The following is a 16751-nucleotide window of genomic DNA, read 5'->3' as shown; positions in this document are numbered from 1 at the left end:
CCCCTCGATTTGCGTTGCATGAAAGTCAACGCGATTGCGACAAAATCCGATAGCGTGCGCCCAAAAACCCTGTTAAATGCGGCACAAATCGGAAATTGCCGGGAAACCCAACGAAAATGCAGTCCGCAGACCTTTAGTAAATGATCCCCAATATCTTTGCCTGGCCCCCTTCACTGTCCGACAGACGGAGTGCCCGTGGAAGGCATTCACATCGGCCTGTTAAAAGGTACATAGCCGGGACACAACAGCCACAACCACAACAGCACACAAGCCAGATGCAGGAGTTGCGCTCCCGTCTCTTGCACTCCCTGTTTTGCGGCTATGCACAGCACGTTGCCCAGCGGCGGCAACACAATGACGTCACTGCATCGAGGGGCGTCTTACTGCAATAGAGAAGACCAGAGGAAAGGTGTTTTTTTACAACTCAAACTTCCATATAACTGGGGAGGATGGAATAAGGGGCATAACGGGTACTATAAAAGGGGGGTATTAAAAGACAAAGCACTATAAATGGGGGCATAATAGAGAGAACATTGTAAAGGGGGCGTTATGAATGTGGGAAAATATTCAGATCCCTTTGAATGTTTCCCTAATTGTTTAATTGTAGCCAATTGGCAAAATCTAAATTTTTCTCATTTATGTACACAAGGCACCCAATCTCGACAGGAAAAAACAAAAAAAACAAAAAATGTAGATATTTTGCTAATTTATTAAACAAGAAAAACTGAAATATCACATGGTCATAAGTATTCAGACCCTTTGCTCAGCATTGAGTAGAAGTTTCTTTTGAGGCCAGGATTTGGGGATCCTCTCCAGTTCTCTCAGGTTGAATGGTGAAAGCCATTTTCAAAGTCTCTCCAGAGATGCTCAATTGGGCCCGTCAGAAATGGTCACAGAGTCACTCTGAAGCCACTGCTTTGTTATTTTATCTGTGCGCTTAGTGCCATTGTCTTGGAAGGTGAACCTTTGGCCCAGAGCACTCTGGAAGAGTCTTTCGTCAAGGATAGCTCTGTACTTGGCCACATTCATCTTTCCCATTAATTGCAACCAATTGTCCTCTCCCTGTCCCCATAGCATGATGCTGCCACCACCATGTGTCTCTGTTGGAATTGTACTTGGCAGGTGATGAGCAGTGCCTGGGTTACTCAATACATACCACTTAGAATTAACACCAAAAAGTTTAATTGTCATCACAGCAGACCAGAGAATCTTATTTCTCATAGTCTGGGAGTGTGCTTTTTTGCAAACTATATGCAGGCTTTCATAAGTCTTGCACTGAGGAGAGGCTGCAGTCTGCCATAAAGCCCCAACTGGTGGAGGGCTGCAGTGATAGGTTACTTTGTGGAACTTTCTCCCTTGGCCTTGCTGCATCTCTTGAGCTCACAGAGAGTTTGGGGTTCTTTACCTCTCTCACAAAGGTTCTTCTCGCACAATTGCGTAGTTTGCCTGGACGGCCAGGTAGAGGAAAAGTTGTGCTCGTCCCAAACTTCTTCATGTAAGTATTATGGAGGATGCTGTGCTCTAAGGAACCTTGAGTGCTGCAGAATTTCTTTTGTAACCTTGGCCAGATCTGCGCCTTGCCTCAATTCTTGCAAGACATACGTAGTAAAGATTCTCTTTTATTGGATACACGAAATAAAACCGAGAACACATATCCAAAGAGTCCAATACACAGACCTATGCGTTTCGGCGGTCGCGCCTTATTCATGGTCTACTACTCAGTGGTAAATACATGTTATTTAAAATAAACCATCATGTCATGTGACACTAGGTAACTCCTCTTCCCAGATCACGTGATAGCCGGTAACGCCCACTAATCACATGATCTAGGAGGACACCGAAACAATACCTCCGGATGATCATAAGTATACAAATGATAAAATGGGTTTAAAACAATAGCATAAAAACACATTCATAACCTTATATAGAGAATGGTACGTGACGGATATTACAATCTTGCATGTAGATCCTACATCTGAAATAAATCTTAAATAGTTAGATACGTGCAGATATGTTGTAAACAAAATGTTAACATTGATGTTAACACCCTTATGTTAACACAAGACACTAAACATTTACTTCAGAAAATGGACAATATGGAATGGAAGGATGGCTACGGATGGGCTACGTGCGATGTTACAGCCTTGTATTCCTCTATTCCCCATGAGCTAGGGTTGTACTATCTAAGTAAACACTTACAGAGATATAGTACATACAGTAGTCAACTCAAGGAATTCCTCCTAATGGCTGTTGAGTTCCTACTCAAAAATAATTTTTTCATGTTTGCTAACAGTTTTTATTTGCAAGTGGAGGGGGTCCCGATGTGGGCCTTTTTTCCCCCTCACTTGCAAATATATTTATGACCCAATGGGAGGAGCTCTTCCTCTTCTCCCCTCTGAATCCGCACTGGGGGTCGATTGTCTGGATGGGCAGATACATCGATGACCTGGTGTGGATTTGGTGGGGAGACGAGGAGAGCTTCTTACCCTTTGTACAATACCTTAATCAGAATGATATGAACCTTAAATTTACATATCAATATGGGGGAAGTAGTATTCCCTTTTTGGATGTCATTTTAATAGGGGACCCCAAAGGTATTAGCACAGTGCCATATAGAAAGGATTCAGCAGGAAATTCTACTTTACTGGCGACATCTTGCCACCCTGCCCATGTGATAGGGAATATCCCGTACAGAGAACTGGTCAGATTAAGAAGAAACTGTACTGGAGAACAAGATTTTGAGGTACATAAAGAACAGTTGATTGATAGACTTAAACAAAGGAATGACATTGACAGGGCTACAAGAAGAATCGGAAGGATAACACAAAACTCCTTACTACAACATACAGAGCTCAAGACATCAGATGTAAAGAATAACCTAAATTTTTTCTACCACATATAGCAACCAGTTTAGGAAAATTGCTAACATAATTAAACGGAGTATCCCAATTTTACAACAGGACCACGAGTTAGAACCTATTTTATTGGAAGGGGTTAAAATGGTCTCTAAGAGAGCGCCCTCTCTGAGTGTCCAATTATCCCCTTCCCTGTTTCTCAGTGAGAAATCCACCACACAATCCACTTGGTTGAATTATCCAGGTAATTACAAATGCGGACATTTAAGATGCACTGCATGTGAATACATAGATAGTGGGAAAACATTTACGTCATGCACCACTAAGAAATCATATGATATCAAAACATACATCAACTGTAATAGTAGCAATTGTATTTACATTGTGGAATGCTCTTTATGTGAGAAGCAGTATGTAGGGCATACATCTGGCCCGCTGAAAGTGAGAATTCGTAGACATCTATCAGACATATCTAATACCTCCGTGAACGTGTCGGCAGCATCCCGTCACTTTAGGGAGAAACACGCTAAAAGTACTACAGGATTTAAATGGAAAGGGATCGAAAGGATACATAAGAAAATCAGAGGGGGCGATGTCGAGAGGAGGTTATTAAACAGAGAGAGTTTCTGGATGTTCAGGGTCTGAACATCAGGCAAGACCTTATTTTGACATACTAAGCACTTCACATCATAGGAAGAATTCCCTGATCAGGATCTTAGGTGCACCCTCCAAACAGACTTGCTTACATAGAGGTCTTATGGTATTTATTGTTTTTTCTATCTGCATCTTGACTCAGCGATAAATAATATATCTAGCTACTATGTCCCAATAATTACACATTTATGCTTGTTTCTACATTTATTTTGATATATATCTGACCCAGTGAAGCGACTGTGTTAACATAAGGGTGTTAATGTTAACATCGTGTTTACAACATATCTGTATGTATCTAACTAATTCAGATGTATTTCAGAGGCCTTATGGTATCTACTGGTTTTTCTATCTATAGCTTGACTCAGCGAGAAATAATATATTTAGCTACTATGTCCCAATAATTGTACGTTTATGCTCATTTCTAGATCTTTTGATATATCTGACTCAGTGAAGCGACGGTGTTAACATAAGGGTGTTAACATCAATGTTAACGTTAACATTTTGTTTACAACATCAGCACGTATCTAACTATTTAAGATTTATTTCAGATGTAGGATCTACATGCAAGATTGTAATATCCGCCACGTACCATTCTCTATATAAGGTTATGAATGTGTTTTTATGCTATTGTTTTAAACCCATTTTATCATTTGTATACTTATGATCATCCGGAGGTATTGTTTCGGTGTCTTCCTAGATCATGTGATTAGTGGGTGTTACCGGCTATCACATGATCTGGGAAGGGGAGTTACCTAGTGTCACATGACATGATGGTTTATTTTAAATAGCATGTATTTACCACTGAGTAGTAGACCATGAATAAGGCGTGACCGCCGAAACGCGTAGGTCTGTGTATTGGACTCTTTGGATACGTGTTCTCAGTTTTATTTCGTGTATTCAATAAAAGAGAATCTTTACTACGTATGTCTTGCAAGTCTGTGGAGCAAGTGCCGGGATAATCTTTCCACTACGTCTTAGTGTTCCAGCCTTCACACTGATCCACGAGCACCTGCACAGTATCAGAGACGGAGCAACAGGAAGGGTTGAGCTGAATCGACACCTTGTGTGTATTTTTTGCTCCTTTTTCACATTGCCTCAATTCTGTTATGCAAGACCAACTGGGCACTCTACCCATTCTAATGCTCCCTGCATACAAAAACGCTTGGTCTGTAGAAATAGACCCAGAGTGAATGGTAGTATCTGAATTATAGTGAAATATAATGCAATGAGTCCCCGTCTGCTGGCCAAACAGCATCGCCACCACTGTAATAGTTATGGTGTCAGTGCTACTATTCGACTGGCAGACAAAGTCCTGGCACCATAGTTCACCGTGATGCAAGAACTCCCATCCAGTTCACTGTGCTCAATCTGTGAAATCTGACCAGAACACGGGTCCATTTCCATGGGCGAAGCACATTCTTGTGTGGGGGCCTTTGCCATTGGTGTGGATTCCACCATATAGAGCCTAATGGCAAATTTAGTTCCAAGCACATGACCATAAGGGGGCTGTATAGAGGTCTATGACACCCAGACACTTCTGCTCACCATACTGAAACCCAGGCAGTCCACTGGGATTTCTGGGACTCCTCTCTCCTGCACCTGGCCATATGCTATGCAAGTGCGGTTAGGTCATGTAAGGCCATGTATATGGGGCCTTAGTGGATTCAATGCATCTAGTCACGACTACTTACCTTACATCTAAAGCTAGCCCTGCATATCCTACATGTTTTACCATTTTATTAAATAATTTCCCTGGTATAGATCAGGCAGCATTTCATGATGTTCATACAAACAGCTGAGGTATTGAGTAGAGAAATGTACTGACACTTATCACCCACAAGTTTGGCCTAACACTTGGTGCACAGATGGGATTTCCCAGACAATCTTGTGTAACTGGGCTGAACTGAATGTTGTTCTGTAAAAATCCCACCTGTGTTTTTCTCTGACCCAACTTGCTTTTGGGCAAGAGAAATTGTGAGGGTCCTTTCTGAAAAGTTGTTCTTTTAAAATTAAAAATATTGACAGTAAACTGTATTGTCAGGGGCATCACTTTCTGAACTGGAATATAAAATTTGGATTATGAACAACATGCATATGGTAGTGGACAGCGGAGGGAAGAGGTTAGGGAGGTGTGGTACTGCAGTGGGCTTTGGGAGTAACAACATTTCCTTCTGTAGTGGAGAGGCAACCATTGTAGCGAAAAGTAGAATGTCAAGGCATTGGAGTAGTGTTGGGATAGAAAGAAGAGCCTGCATGCTGAATATAGAGGGAAGTTTAATGAGGTGAAAACAAATTAGTGAGTTACAATAGTCAAGACAAGAGTAAGGCTGCGTTCAGACACACGTGTGCCCAAATGTGCAAGATCCACTCAGTTTTAGCTCAAAAATACAATATATGTGGTCTTGGTGTAATGATACAACAGATATTTGTATTTCAGCATGTTAATAGATTGTAAAAACAAAAGTATTTAGAAGGACTTATTCTCAAAGACAAGGCATGATGCTAGAATCAGTCAGACAGGGGTCTACTCGTAACTGTACAAATCTTACATATTTACTGGGATCTATATTATTGAACTCAGTGGGGGTCATTTACTAAAGGCCCGATTCGCGTTTTCCCGACGTGTTACGCGAATATTTCCGATTTGCGCCGATTGTACCTGAATTGCCCCGGGATTGTGGCGCACGCGATCGGATTGTGGCGCATCGGCGCCGGCATGCGCGCGACGGAAATCGGGGGGCGTGGCCAAACGAAAACCCGACGTATTCGGAAAAACCGCCGCATTTAAAAACCGAAAAAGTGTTGCTTGGGGAGCACTTACCTTCACTTGGTCCGAGGTGGTGAATTCCGGCGCGATGAGATGACTTTCAGCGCAGCAGCGCCACCTGGTGGACGGCGGAAGAACTACATTCATAAATCCCGGCCGGACCCGAATGCAGAGCAGAGAACGCGCCGCTGGATCGCGACTGGACCGGGTAAGTAAATGTGCCCCAGTATGTCTCACTTGCAACCACGTTCTAAATAGTGGCTACTGTTGCATAATTGCCTATACAAAATGAACTGTATGTACCAGTTAAATAAAGAATGCAGTAAATTTTATAAAGCCTAGTTATCTAGCCTTGAAATAATTGAAATTCCTTTTGAAACACCAGGAACAGCGATTATTTTCCCCTTACTCCACCTCCATGCTAAATTGGTGTGGAGGGAAGTGAAGAGGACCTCTACAGAGCAGACTAGGAACATTCCTGCCCCACGCCTGCGTCTTATAACTTGCGCCTGTTCTGGGCCTGGTGTAGAACACTCTGCCAGCGGAGCCAGATATATCACAAGCCTCCCGATACGTTCTGCACGGTGCAGTTTACGCACAGTGCGAAACCCCCTTGAAAAGTCTTTTTCTACCATCAGTGTAACAATGAAAATAGCTCATCAGAGTGAAGAAAACGTGAAGGAAGGAGCCTTCTGTACATGTAACTATGGGGAAAACCTTCTGTCCATACTCCAGAGTTATAATGGAAAAGCATAAGAAAAGTTATAGTGATTGTGTGGCCTAGGTCGTACATGTGAACTACATTACAAGTACTGTAATGTCCTGTAAAATCTGCACAGCATCTGAAACCCCCCGCAATATTAAAAGCAATTACATTGAAAAAGGATTTATTTCATCACACAACTAAGTTGCTAAGTTTCCTCAATAAAATTTCCATAAATACCATACAACCAGAACATTTGTGCATGTTAACACACTACATACAAGGAGGCACACTTACTGTATGGATGGCAAGTATTAAACGTCAGAGTAACCAACTCTAACAATCGGAAATGTTACTATACTAAGTACAGTATGTACTTACCATTCATTAGACTGTAGTGTTGGGGACTCATTCTGGGCTATGTGATATAAGGCACTCATTGCGTTCATATTAAATAGTGGAGGCTTCCTTTCAGCTGTACATATGGAAGCAAAGGGAAAAATAGTAAGTCACATGAGCAGAGGGAGAAGGACCATGCACAAACAGTAAGGTGCTGCGTGTGTGAAGAGCTGTTTAGTGTCGTCATAAGGTTTGATCCAATTATTTTAATCTCCCAGGTTATTCTAGGGAAGTAAGCTTCAGATTTTAGGTAACACATTCAGATTTTCTATCATCCATAAATCAAAATTAAATCAAGTAAATGATATTCAGATCATCTAATCACAATATAATTGTCCAACTTTTACAACCACTGTTTGATAAGCCAGTGTCATAGCCATTAGTGATTACCTTCCACAGCTAGAGATAGACAAATCATTGATCTGAATGTAACTCCAGACCTGAGCAACTCTCTGGAAGCCTCAAAATGCCCCATAATGACTCCTACATAGATGTGGATACAGTAACAGTAACATTTGTTATACTCACCTAATTCAATGCAAGTGATACCAAGAGACCAAATATCAACCTTGCCTTCATATTGCCCCTCATCCATTGCTAAAATAACTTCTGGGGCCATCCTGTAAAAATACCCACATACAAAGCTGAATACTGACAATACACAAGTAAATAGGTTTATTCTACTGCATTACTTTTTCTAATCCCATTAACTGACAGACAAAGTTGTGAGTACTCATCACTGTTACAGTCCAGCTTTACCGGTGTCAAAACAAAAAAACATCACATGTAAATCCAGTCTAAGGCTGCATTAAGACGACCGTATGAGGGACGCATGTATGGCCGCAAGCTTTCGGCCGTACATACGTCCCCCATAGACGGTAATGGCCGCACGGAGCGATAGGACGTGTCCTATCTTTACACGAGTTGCAGCCCTTACCCAATGCATTGCTATGGAGTGGGGAGGGGTCCCCCCTCCTCCTCTCCATGGCACCAGACATATGCCCGCCCGGCCGTAGCTCACATCAGTGTTATTGCAGCCTAAGGTTACATGCCCATGACCATATTTGTGCCCATGATCTGGCAACACATGATCACAGCTACAATAGAGGTCCATGGCACCCTGTTCTAACTTATGCCGGAATGTGGCCATGGATGCTCTGATTTCTATGGAGAGGGAAGGGGTGAGGAATGCTCAGGAGAGATGAAGAGGATAGTGTAAAGTGTTTGTAGTCATCTGTATTTTAGACAGACAGCCCATGGCAACACTCAATACTTTATAATGGATAAATGTCCACAGCAATTATTTTAAAGGATTAGGCAAGCAAGGGTAGGGCTAAGGGTAGAGCATATCCATGTCAGCGTATTTTAACCCTCTGGTAATTTTGTAGCCATTCCCTGTGTGTATACATACATACATACACATTTGCTGTTTCAATATTTCATTATGCTTTCCTATGTATTCATTTTATGACCCAAATAATTTGAAAGATCATATCCCGGTTATAGGTAAACTACATGCAAGCTGACAACCAACCCATTTTCCCCCTTTGTTCTGGTGAGAGCATCACTAAAATTATGTGATCCTCCTTCATCAATTTCAGGACTTATTTTAGAGAAGTCAGCAAGAGTGATAGAATTTATCTAGAAAAGCATTTACACTCCCAAAGACTATAGGAAGTGTCCCAATGCCCCCACTAACGTGAACTACATGCCCAGGAATGTATTTCTGACACATTAAGATGACACCTATGTGTCACGCAATCATTCCACAGCATTGGGACAAACTAGCGACATTTCCCACATGGATGTTTTTTGGCAGACGTATTACTCTGGATTAGACTAATGATACATCCATTGTTTGAGGTCTGAAAACACTGCATGTTCATGTACAGGTAGCCTTATAGTGGAATCTGTCCATTTCTCCAGAGACCCCTTTTGTGTCAAAAATCATATGCAGCACAGTTTCTCCCATTTTACAGGTAACACAGATTTGTAATCACTTCAGCACAGATGGGAGAAGAGCTATAAGGAAATATTCTCATAGGCAAGGTACCACAAGAATTAAAGGTAACAATAAACAACATAGTACCAATATGGGGTTCCCACGAAGGAGTTGGCAGGCGACACTATGGATGCAGAACCAAAGTCTGCTAATTTTACCTGACCGGGCTCAGTAAGCAGAATATTGCCAGCTTTAATATCCCTGAAAGAGAAAAAAAAACAAAAAACACATGTATTAAACCTGGTAATCCAAAAAATTCAATATACAAGCTCTGTCTTTTTTTGCTTAGTGTGCACATTGGTCTAATACACCAGGCTCTCAGTCCCCGTTACTCCATAGCGATCCAAACATTACTCACACCATACGTGTATTCAATTCTTATTTTATATATAAATTCATTCAAAGACATAAAGGCATAAGTACATCACCAATCTTCGATATGCCGTAGTCCCTGTATAAATCCACACTAAACATCCATGGCTTCCACTGGGTGCCGAACGCCCGGCGTGTCCTGTGACGTTTCGGAGGAGGTTCTTCCTTCCTCAGACATGCATGGTGCTGGCTAGGGAAGACTTTAAATACCTGGCTAGGGAAGACTTTAAATACAGTATAGAGAATAAATGTAGTAAAGAGAGTTTAGAAAGGAGTCGCAAAAGGTATTTAAAGTCTTCCCTAGCCAGCACTATGCATGAGTGAGGAAGGAAGAACCTCCTCCGAAACGTCACAGGACACGCCGGGCGTTCGGCACCCAGTGGAAGCCATGGATGTTTAGTGTGGATTTATACAGGGACTACGGCATATCGAAGATTGGTGATGTACTTATGCCTTTAGGTATTTGAATGAATTTATATATAAAATAAGAATTAAATACAATTATGGTGTGAGTAATGTTTAAACCTGGTAATGAAACATTAATGAATAATTACACAGACATTGTATACTTCTAGAATGAATCAAAGTATACAGATCAAAGATTTTGAGTCAGAATATTTAGTTGCAGAATAACATTGGCACAGTAAATCTATCAAAGTTTGATAATTGATAAGGAAAGGAATCACCAAGGTAGGTTTTATTTTTCATCAGTAAAAAAAACCCATTAAGATTCGGTTTAAGTAAGTATTTATTATTGTCCTATTATAACCTCCCACATGCCCCAACACTGAAGTAATATTTCCACTAGAGGGGGTTGTAGGCAAGTCTATTTCTAATACTAGTCTTATTTAGCCATTTTTAGCAGTACTGATAGAATATTTGGTCTGTGCTTCGCGTGACGGCAAGGACTGTAAAAAATAAAGTCTATCAGTGAATTCAATTCTGAACACTGAGATTATTCCTTCATTATCACCTAAGTGAACATGAAAGGACAAGTATTTACCATAGGTTATTACTCATACAGCACTGGCCTTTTATCTCACACTATATTAAAAAAAATATCAACTATCAACCATCACCTAAATTCAAGCAAAGTTCATCCTCAATCTTCTCAGCGTATGACACATGGCAACAGAGGGAGCTTCACAAGAATAGCAACCTACATAAACTCTATTATTCTAATATTAATCATTATATATATAGCGCCATCCAATTCCATAGCGCTTTACAAATTATAGGGGGCATTTACAAATATAATAATACAGAGTACATACAGTCATATGGAACAATAGCAGTGAGGACCCTGGTGGCAAGAGCTTACAGTCTATGAGGAGGAGGAGGAGGGGGTGACACAAGAGGTAAAAGAAATTGTATAATGGTCCAGCCATTTTTTTAAGGGAACAGTATAAAATATTTAATTTAAATAAAAATGTTGCGGCTTGAAACAGCCATCAGCCCATGTGAAGGTGACGGCAGGGAAGCCTGGGGATCTGGTGTTTGCCGGATAACTGACGGGAGGACATAGGATGGATTAGTAAAGAGAGTTGACATTTCATGCAGTTAGCGAGTGTGATAGGCTTGCCTAAAAAGATGGGTTATAAGAGCACGTTTGAAACTTTGGAGGTTGGGTATTAGTCTGATAATCCGGAGAACGTCATTCCAGAGAAATGGTGCAGCTTGGGAGAAGTCCTGGAGACTTGCCCAAGAGGTTGATTTCAATTATTTTCAGTTTTTCCGTAAAAGGCAGGGTTTTCCACATTTGTATTCATCCAGTAGGTTTTCAACACAAAAAAAAAAAAACCCTCCTTTCGATGCGACCCCCAGGGAGCACACTATGACGACAGAGGCAACCGCAACAGTTGTCATAGTGTGCGCCGCGAGCAGAGTGCATGGATGCGTCTCTGCCCGATGTGCTCCACCTGAACCGGAGAAGGAAGAGGAGTTGTGCGGACCATCCAAAGGCTAGATTTCCCTTTATTTTTTTATACAAGGATCCGCAGGGCATTTCATTAAAAGGGAGGCTGCAGCACGGGGCATTTCATTACAGGGGAGGCTGTGACAAATGCATTTTCCACCCTAGGCTTATACTCGAGTCAACAAGTTTTCACAGTCATTTTTGGTAAAATTAGGGGCCTTGGCTTATACTAGAGTATATACGGTGTATGTTCTTGGGACAAGTTGTTCCCTTGCATTGTCTACATTCAATGTCCAATGTTCTTTTCACAGCCTCCGCCCAACAGATGTAACGGATTATACATAGTGAAGAACTCTAACAAACGCCATGAGAAAATAATATCGGACCACACCTGCGAGTCAATGGGATCCATCAGGTACTGCTGGAATCCACAATGCAGATTTGTACAGAACCTAAAAAGCTTCAGGATACGAAAGACCTATACAGATTACATTTTTTGTGGAAGGAGGGTGCAACATTTAGAACCACCAAAATCCACAGCCTCCGACAGACAAAACGGAGATTTAACTACAGCGCCATTGTTGGTGTAATGAAGGGACCCAGGAACCACAGCCAACCACTAAACAAAGAATGGAGCCATAGTTCTGTCTCCATTCATATTCAATTTAGCACTGGACCTCACCAACCTCAAAGCGATGACCTGTATTCTAGATAAGTAGCTAAATACATAAGTGGATGTTGGGAACAAGAGGCCAGCATTCAGGCGCAGAGACAAATTAGCACATCGATTCCAATGTTCACGTATCTGCATTGACTTCCAGCACTTGAATCCAACAGACCACAGTGATGCCACTTTTTCCTATCAAAATAATTAGCATCTGCCTATGGGAATACTTTCAGAATTGAAACTATATTTTGGACAAAAAAACATTAAAGGGGTTGGCCACTTTACCTTATGTATTTTGTATGTGTGTGTGTGTGTGTATGCAAGTGTGGGGGGCAGGATATTAGGCAATTTACTATTACAGTATTTTTCGGACTATAAGGCGCACCATCAATAAATACCTGCTAAAACGTCTATGTTCATATATAAGGCGCACTGGATTATAAGGTGCACCTGATTATAAGGATGAATGACCAGCAGGTGGCAGACCTGTGCACAGTTTAAGGCAGCTGTTGTCGGTAAATACGGTTCATATATAAGGCGCACTGGACTATAAGGCGCACCTTTAATTTCAGAGACAATAAAAGGATTTTTTCTGCGCCTTATAATCCGAAAAATATGGTAATACTATTTTACTATTAATACATGTATTTATATAAAGAGGGGCAGAACTATTAAGTGAAGCCACCCGTCTTTTACCCCATCAGCCGGACATTCCTGGCCATAAAATGCCCGCCTATAGTTAAAGGGGTATTCATAAAGAAATGGGTCCTTGAAATATAAGCTAATATGTAATTAGTTGCTATTTAAAATTTTGCTCCGCTTAGCAGAAAAACGCTGATGACATAGACTGTAATGAAGAATTAAAATGCTACTGGCCCTTTAATCAGTCCGTTAATTTCCTCAGCGCGGAGAAGACACAGGACAGAAGATGGCCGCTGGTCACATGTCCATATCACATGTCCTGCACCTGCCTGGCAGGTCATGTGATCATCACTATGTTTGGCCGTAGTCGGTTGGTTGCAGTGCATCCAGTATGGCCAGTGTTGTGGTGATGTGCAATGATGGCAGTTACACATCATTACTATGGTAACAGAGCAAAAAAGTTACGTCATCACTGGGAATCATAAAACCAAACTATTTAAGCTCAGTTTTGTGACTAATGACATTGAGTTTTGTTACAATCATTTATTTACAGCATCAAAGGTTTTTGTTTCAGACGTTCCTATTTCCAGAATACCCCTTTAAAGATCACATGACTCTCTATGCATGAACAATCGCATGACCCTCCATCTGCAGCCATTCTATGGACAGGAATGTCTGGCAGACAAGATAAAAGACAGGAGGCTTCAATTTACATATCAAGTGTGGAGCAGAACTTTTAATAGAAGTATATTGGTAAATTACCTAATACCCTGCCCCCCACACATTACAAAAAAACATGAGGTAAAGTGGCCAACCCCTTTAAGCACAGAAAAAACATCTATCTATTCTGTTAGGACTGATCTGGTTTCAAAGAGACTGCCAAATAAATACGGACAAGTCCTAGTGACTTTAACCCCTTAACGCCGAAGCCACTTTTCACCTTCCTGACAACGGCCCATTTTTTCAAATCTGATCTCTGACACTATAAATAGTTATAACTTCGGAACGCTTTAACATATCCAGGTGATTTTGAAATTGTTTTCTCGTGACACTTTGTACTTCATGTTAGTTAAAAAATTTTGGTGGTATGTTTTGCATTTATTTATGAGAAAATCAGATATTTGGTGAAAATTTGGAAAAATTAGCAATTTTCGAAATTCTAAATTTTCTACTTTTTCCACACATGAGTCATAACACCAAAAAACGTAATAACTAACATTCACCGAATGTCTACTTTATACCTCCGTGGTTTTTTATGCATACTCTTATTTTTGTAAGATGTTATGGGGCTTTGAACGTTAGGTGCAATTTTTCACATTTTCATAAAAAAAAGCAAAATCCTGCCATTGAGGGACCTGCTCAGGTTTCAAGTCACTTTGAGAGGCCTAAATAAAGTAAAACCCCATAAATTACCACATTATAGAAACTACACCCCTCAACGTACGTAAAACAACTTTTATGAAGTTTGTTAACCCTTTAATTGGTTTACAGGGGTTAAAACTAAATCGGATGCAATTTCGAAATTACATTTTATTTGGCTAAATGAATGTGTTTTTCATAAAAATGTACAAATTCTCTGTGGATAAAATTCCAAAACGCTCCTCAAAATTTGATCCCCAATCTCTCCCGCGTATAACAATACCCCATATGTGGTGGTAACCTCCTGTATGGGCACACGCCAGGGCATCAAAGGGAAGCTGTGCCATTCAGAGCAGATTATGCATTGTCACTTTTTATTGGCTATACAATCTTTATTTTTTTGGCAATTTGGACATATAAGGGCTTATTTTTTGCGACATGAGATGCACTTTACAAATACTTCATTTAAGTGGATCTGTAGCTTTTCGATGAGATTTCATTAACTCTTTAATGTATGGAGGAAAAGAAAATTGTCAATTTGGGGTTTCTTTTTTTTGTATATTTTGGGGGTCGTACACCATACACTAAAAATACTATAATATTTTCATTCTATAGATCACTACGATTACGGTGATACCTCATTTATATAGTTTTTCATTTATTTTTACAATTTTACTGGAGAAAAACTAATATAGAGGAAATCTCATTTGTTTCTGCATCGCCATCTTTTCGGGAACTTAACCTTAATATTTTTTGGTTGACAGAGCTAGTTTAGGGCTTATTTTTTACGTGTTGAGTTGTTCTTTCAATTGGTACCATTTTGGGGCACATAACTTTTTAGAACATTTTTGTGAAGGGATTTTATGAAAATTTATATTTTTGGCGAGTTTTTCGGGTTTTGTTTTTACGGTGTTCACCGTACGGGTCCAATAATGTTTCTGACTTATTGTACAGATTGTTAAGGACGCGGCGATACCAAATATGTGGGGGATTTTGGTGATTTTCAGGTATTTTTACTTTATTAGATGTGTATAGGGAATGTTTGTGTTTAGGGGACTTTAACTCTATTTAATTAATTATTTTTATTAAAAATTGTGTTTATTCAGTGTTTTTAACTTTTTTTCTTTATTTTTACAGGTTAGCTTGAACAAGTGATCCACTGATCACTTGTTCAAGCTATTCTTCACCTAATACAGTGTAATACAGATGTATTACACTGTATTATGTGAAACACTGAGCTCATGCTCAGTGTGTCACAGCCGGGTCCTGCCAGGAGGCAGGACCCGGCTCCCCGGAAGGAGATCGCGCAGCCCCGGGCACCGGCAGTCCCGGGGCTGCGATCAGAGCAGCGGGACCCCCCCCGGTAAGCGCCGCGGGGGGGGTCCGAATCTAGTTAAATGCCCCCAGCACGCCGCGGACAGCGCGACCGCGGCGTGTTAGGGGTTAACACCGCGATCGGAGAAATCTCCGATCGCGGGTGTTAGAGGAGGGTGTCGGCTATAATATATAGCCGACACCCGCAGCTTCTGGCCCCGGCTCCATTCAGGAGCCGGGGCCAGAAGTTTGACGTACTATTACTGCATATTGCGGGAACGCACCTCCCGCCATGCAGTAATAGTACGTCAAATGTCGGGAAGGGGTTAAACGGTGACCAAGCAGTTGGGATAGAAGTAGAATGGAAAGAATTTACTGAAAACAAAATATAAACATGAATGAATAAATAAAAGAAAAAGAAATACTTCATAGTTTTTGGTATTTGACAGCAATTTAACACTTATTACTTAATGTTGACATTGTTTTCAACAGATGACAAGTTATGGTCAGTGCTAAAAACACTACAACAAAATGCTTAACATTCACCCTGGAATGATGACAAACACGACTTACCTGTGAATCATATTGCGTGAATGCAGGTAGTCCAGCCCCTGCAAGGCACCATGAGTAATGGCAGCTATCTCCACTTCCTGAAGTGGTTTCTTGTGAACTAGAGGAAAAGACGCAGCGTTACTAGAGAATGAGGGTATAACGCTAGACTACAGCTACCAAATCACATTCACAACAGGGGAAATGCTGATCCTCAGATTAAAAAAAACAACAAACAAACAAAAAAAACAAAAAAAAAAGTGTTTGCGTGGGTTTTCCCCGGGTCCTCCGGTTTCCTCCCACACTCCAAAACATACTGGTAAATTGATTAGATTGTGAGCCCCATTGGGGACAGGGACTGGTTTGGTAAGCTCTGTGCAGCGCTGTGTAATCTGTGCGCTATATAAATAAAGAAATTAATAATGATTTTCATTGTTAATAACGGTTTACATTTAAGGGTGAGTTCACATGTTCAGTTTTCTAGATGCAGACTTCAAAACCAAAAGCAGGCGTGGATTACAATTAATGAGAACATATTAGTGAGAGGTGCAAG

General features: G+C 40.8%; 1 protein-coding gene across 5 annotated transcripts in view; it reads right to left on the bottom strand.

Moving 5' to 3' along the window:
* Window positions 1-16751, bottom strand: part of TAOK3 (TAO kinase 3) — a 152209-nt gene that overhangs the window by 82978 nt on the left and 52480 nt on the right. For all 5 annotated transcript variants that reach the window (XM_072142333.1, XM_072142372.1, XM_072142363.1 and 2 more), the window contains exons 7-10: window positions 16223-16319; window positions 9468-9581; window positions 7907-7998; window positions 7361-7454 (exon numbers count right to left, since the gene is read on the bottom strand). In XM_072142333.1, the coding sequence (XP_071998434.1) occupies window positions 7361-7454; window positions 7907-7998; window positions 9468-9581; window positions 16223-16319 (397 nt within the window). The remainder of the gene's footprint in view (window positions 1-7360; window positions 7455-7906; window positions 7999-9467; window positions 9582-16222; window positions 16320-16751) is intronic.

The sequence above is a fragment of the Engystomops pustulosus genome, chromosome 1 (assembly GCF_040894005.1).
Source record: "Engystomops pustulosus chromosome 1, aEngPut4.maternal, whole genome shotgun sequence".
NCBI lineage: Eukaryota > Metazoa > Chordata > Amphibia > Anura > Leptodactylidae > Engystomops > Engystomops pustulosus.
Note: the sequence above shows the minus strand (reverse complement) of the source record. Positions and strands in the feature narration are given on the sequence as shown.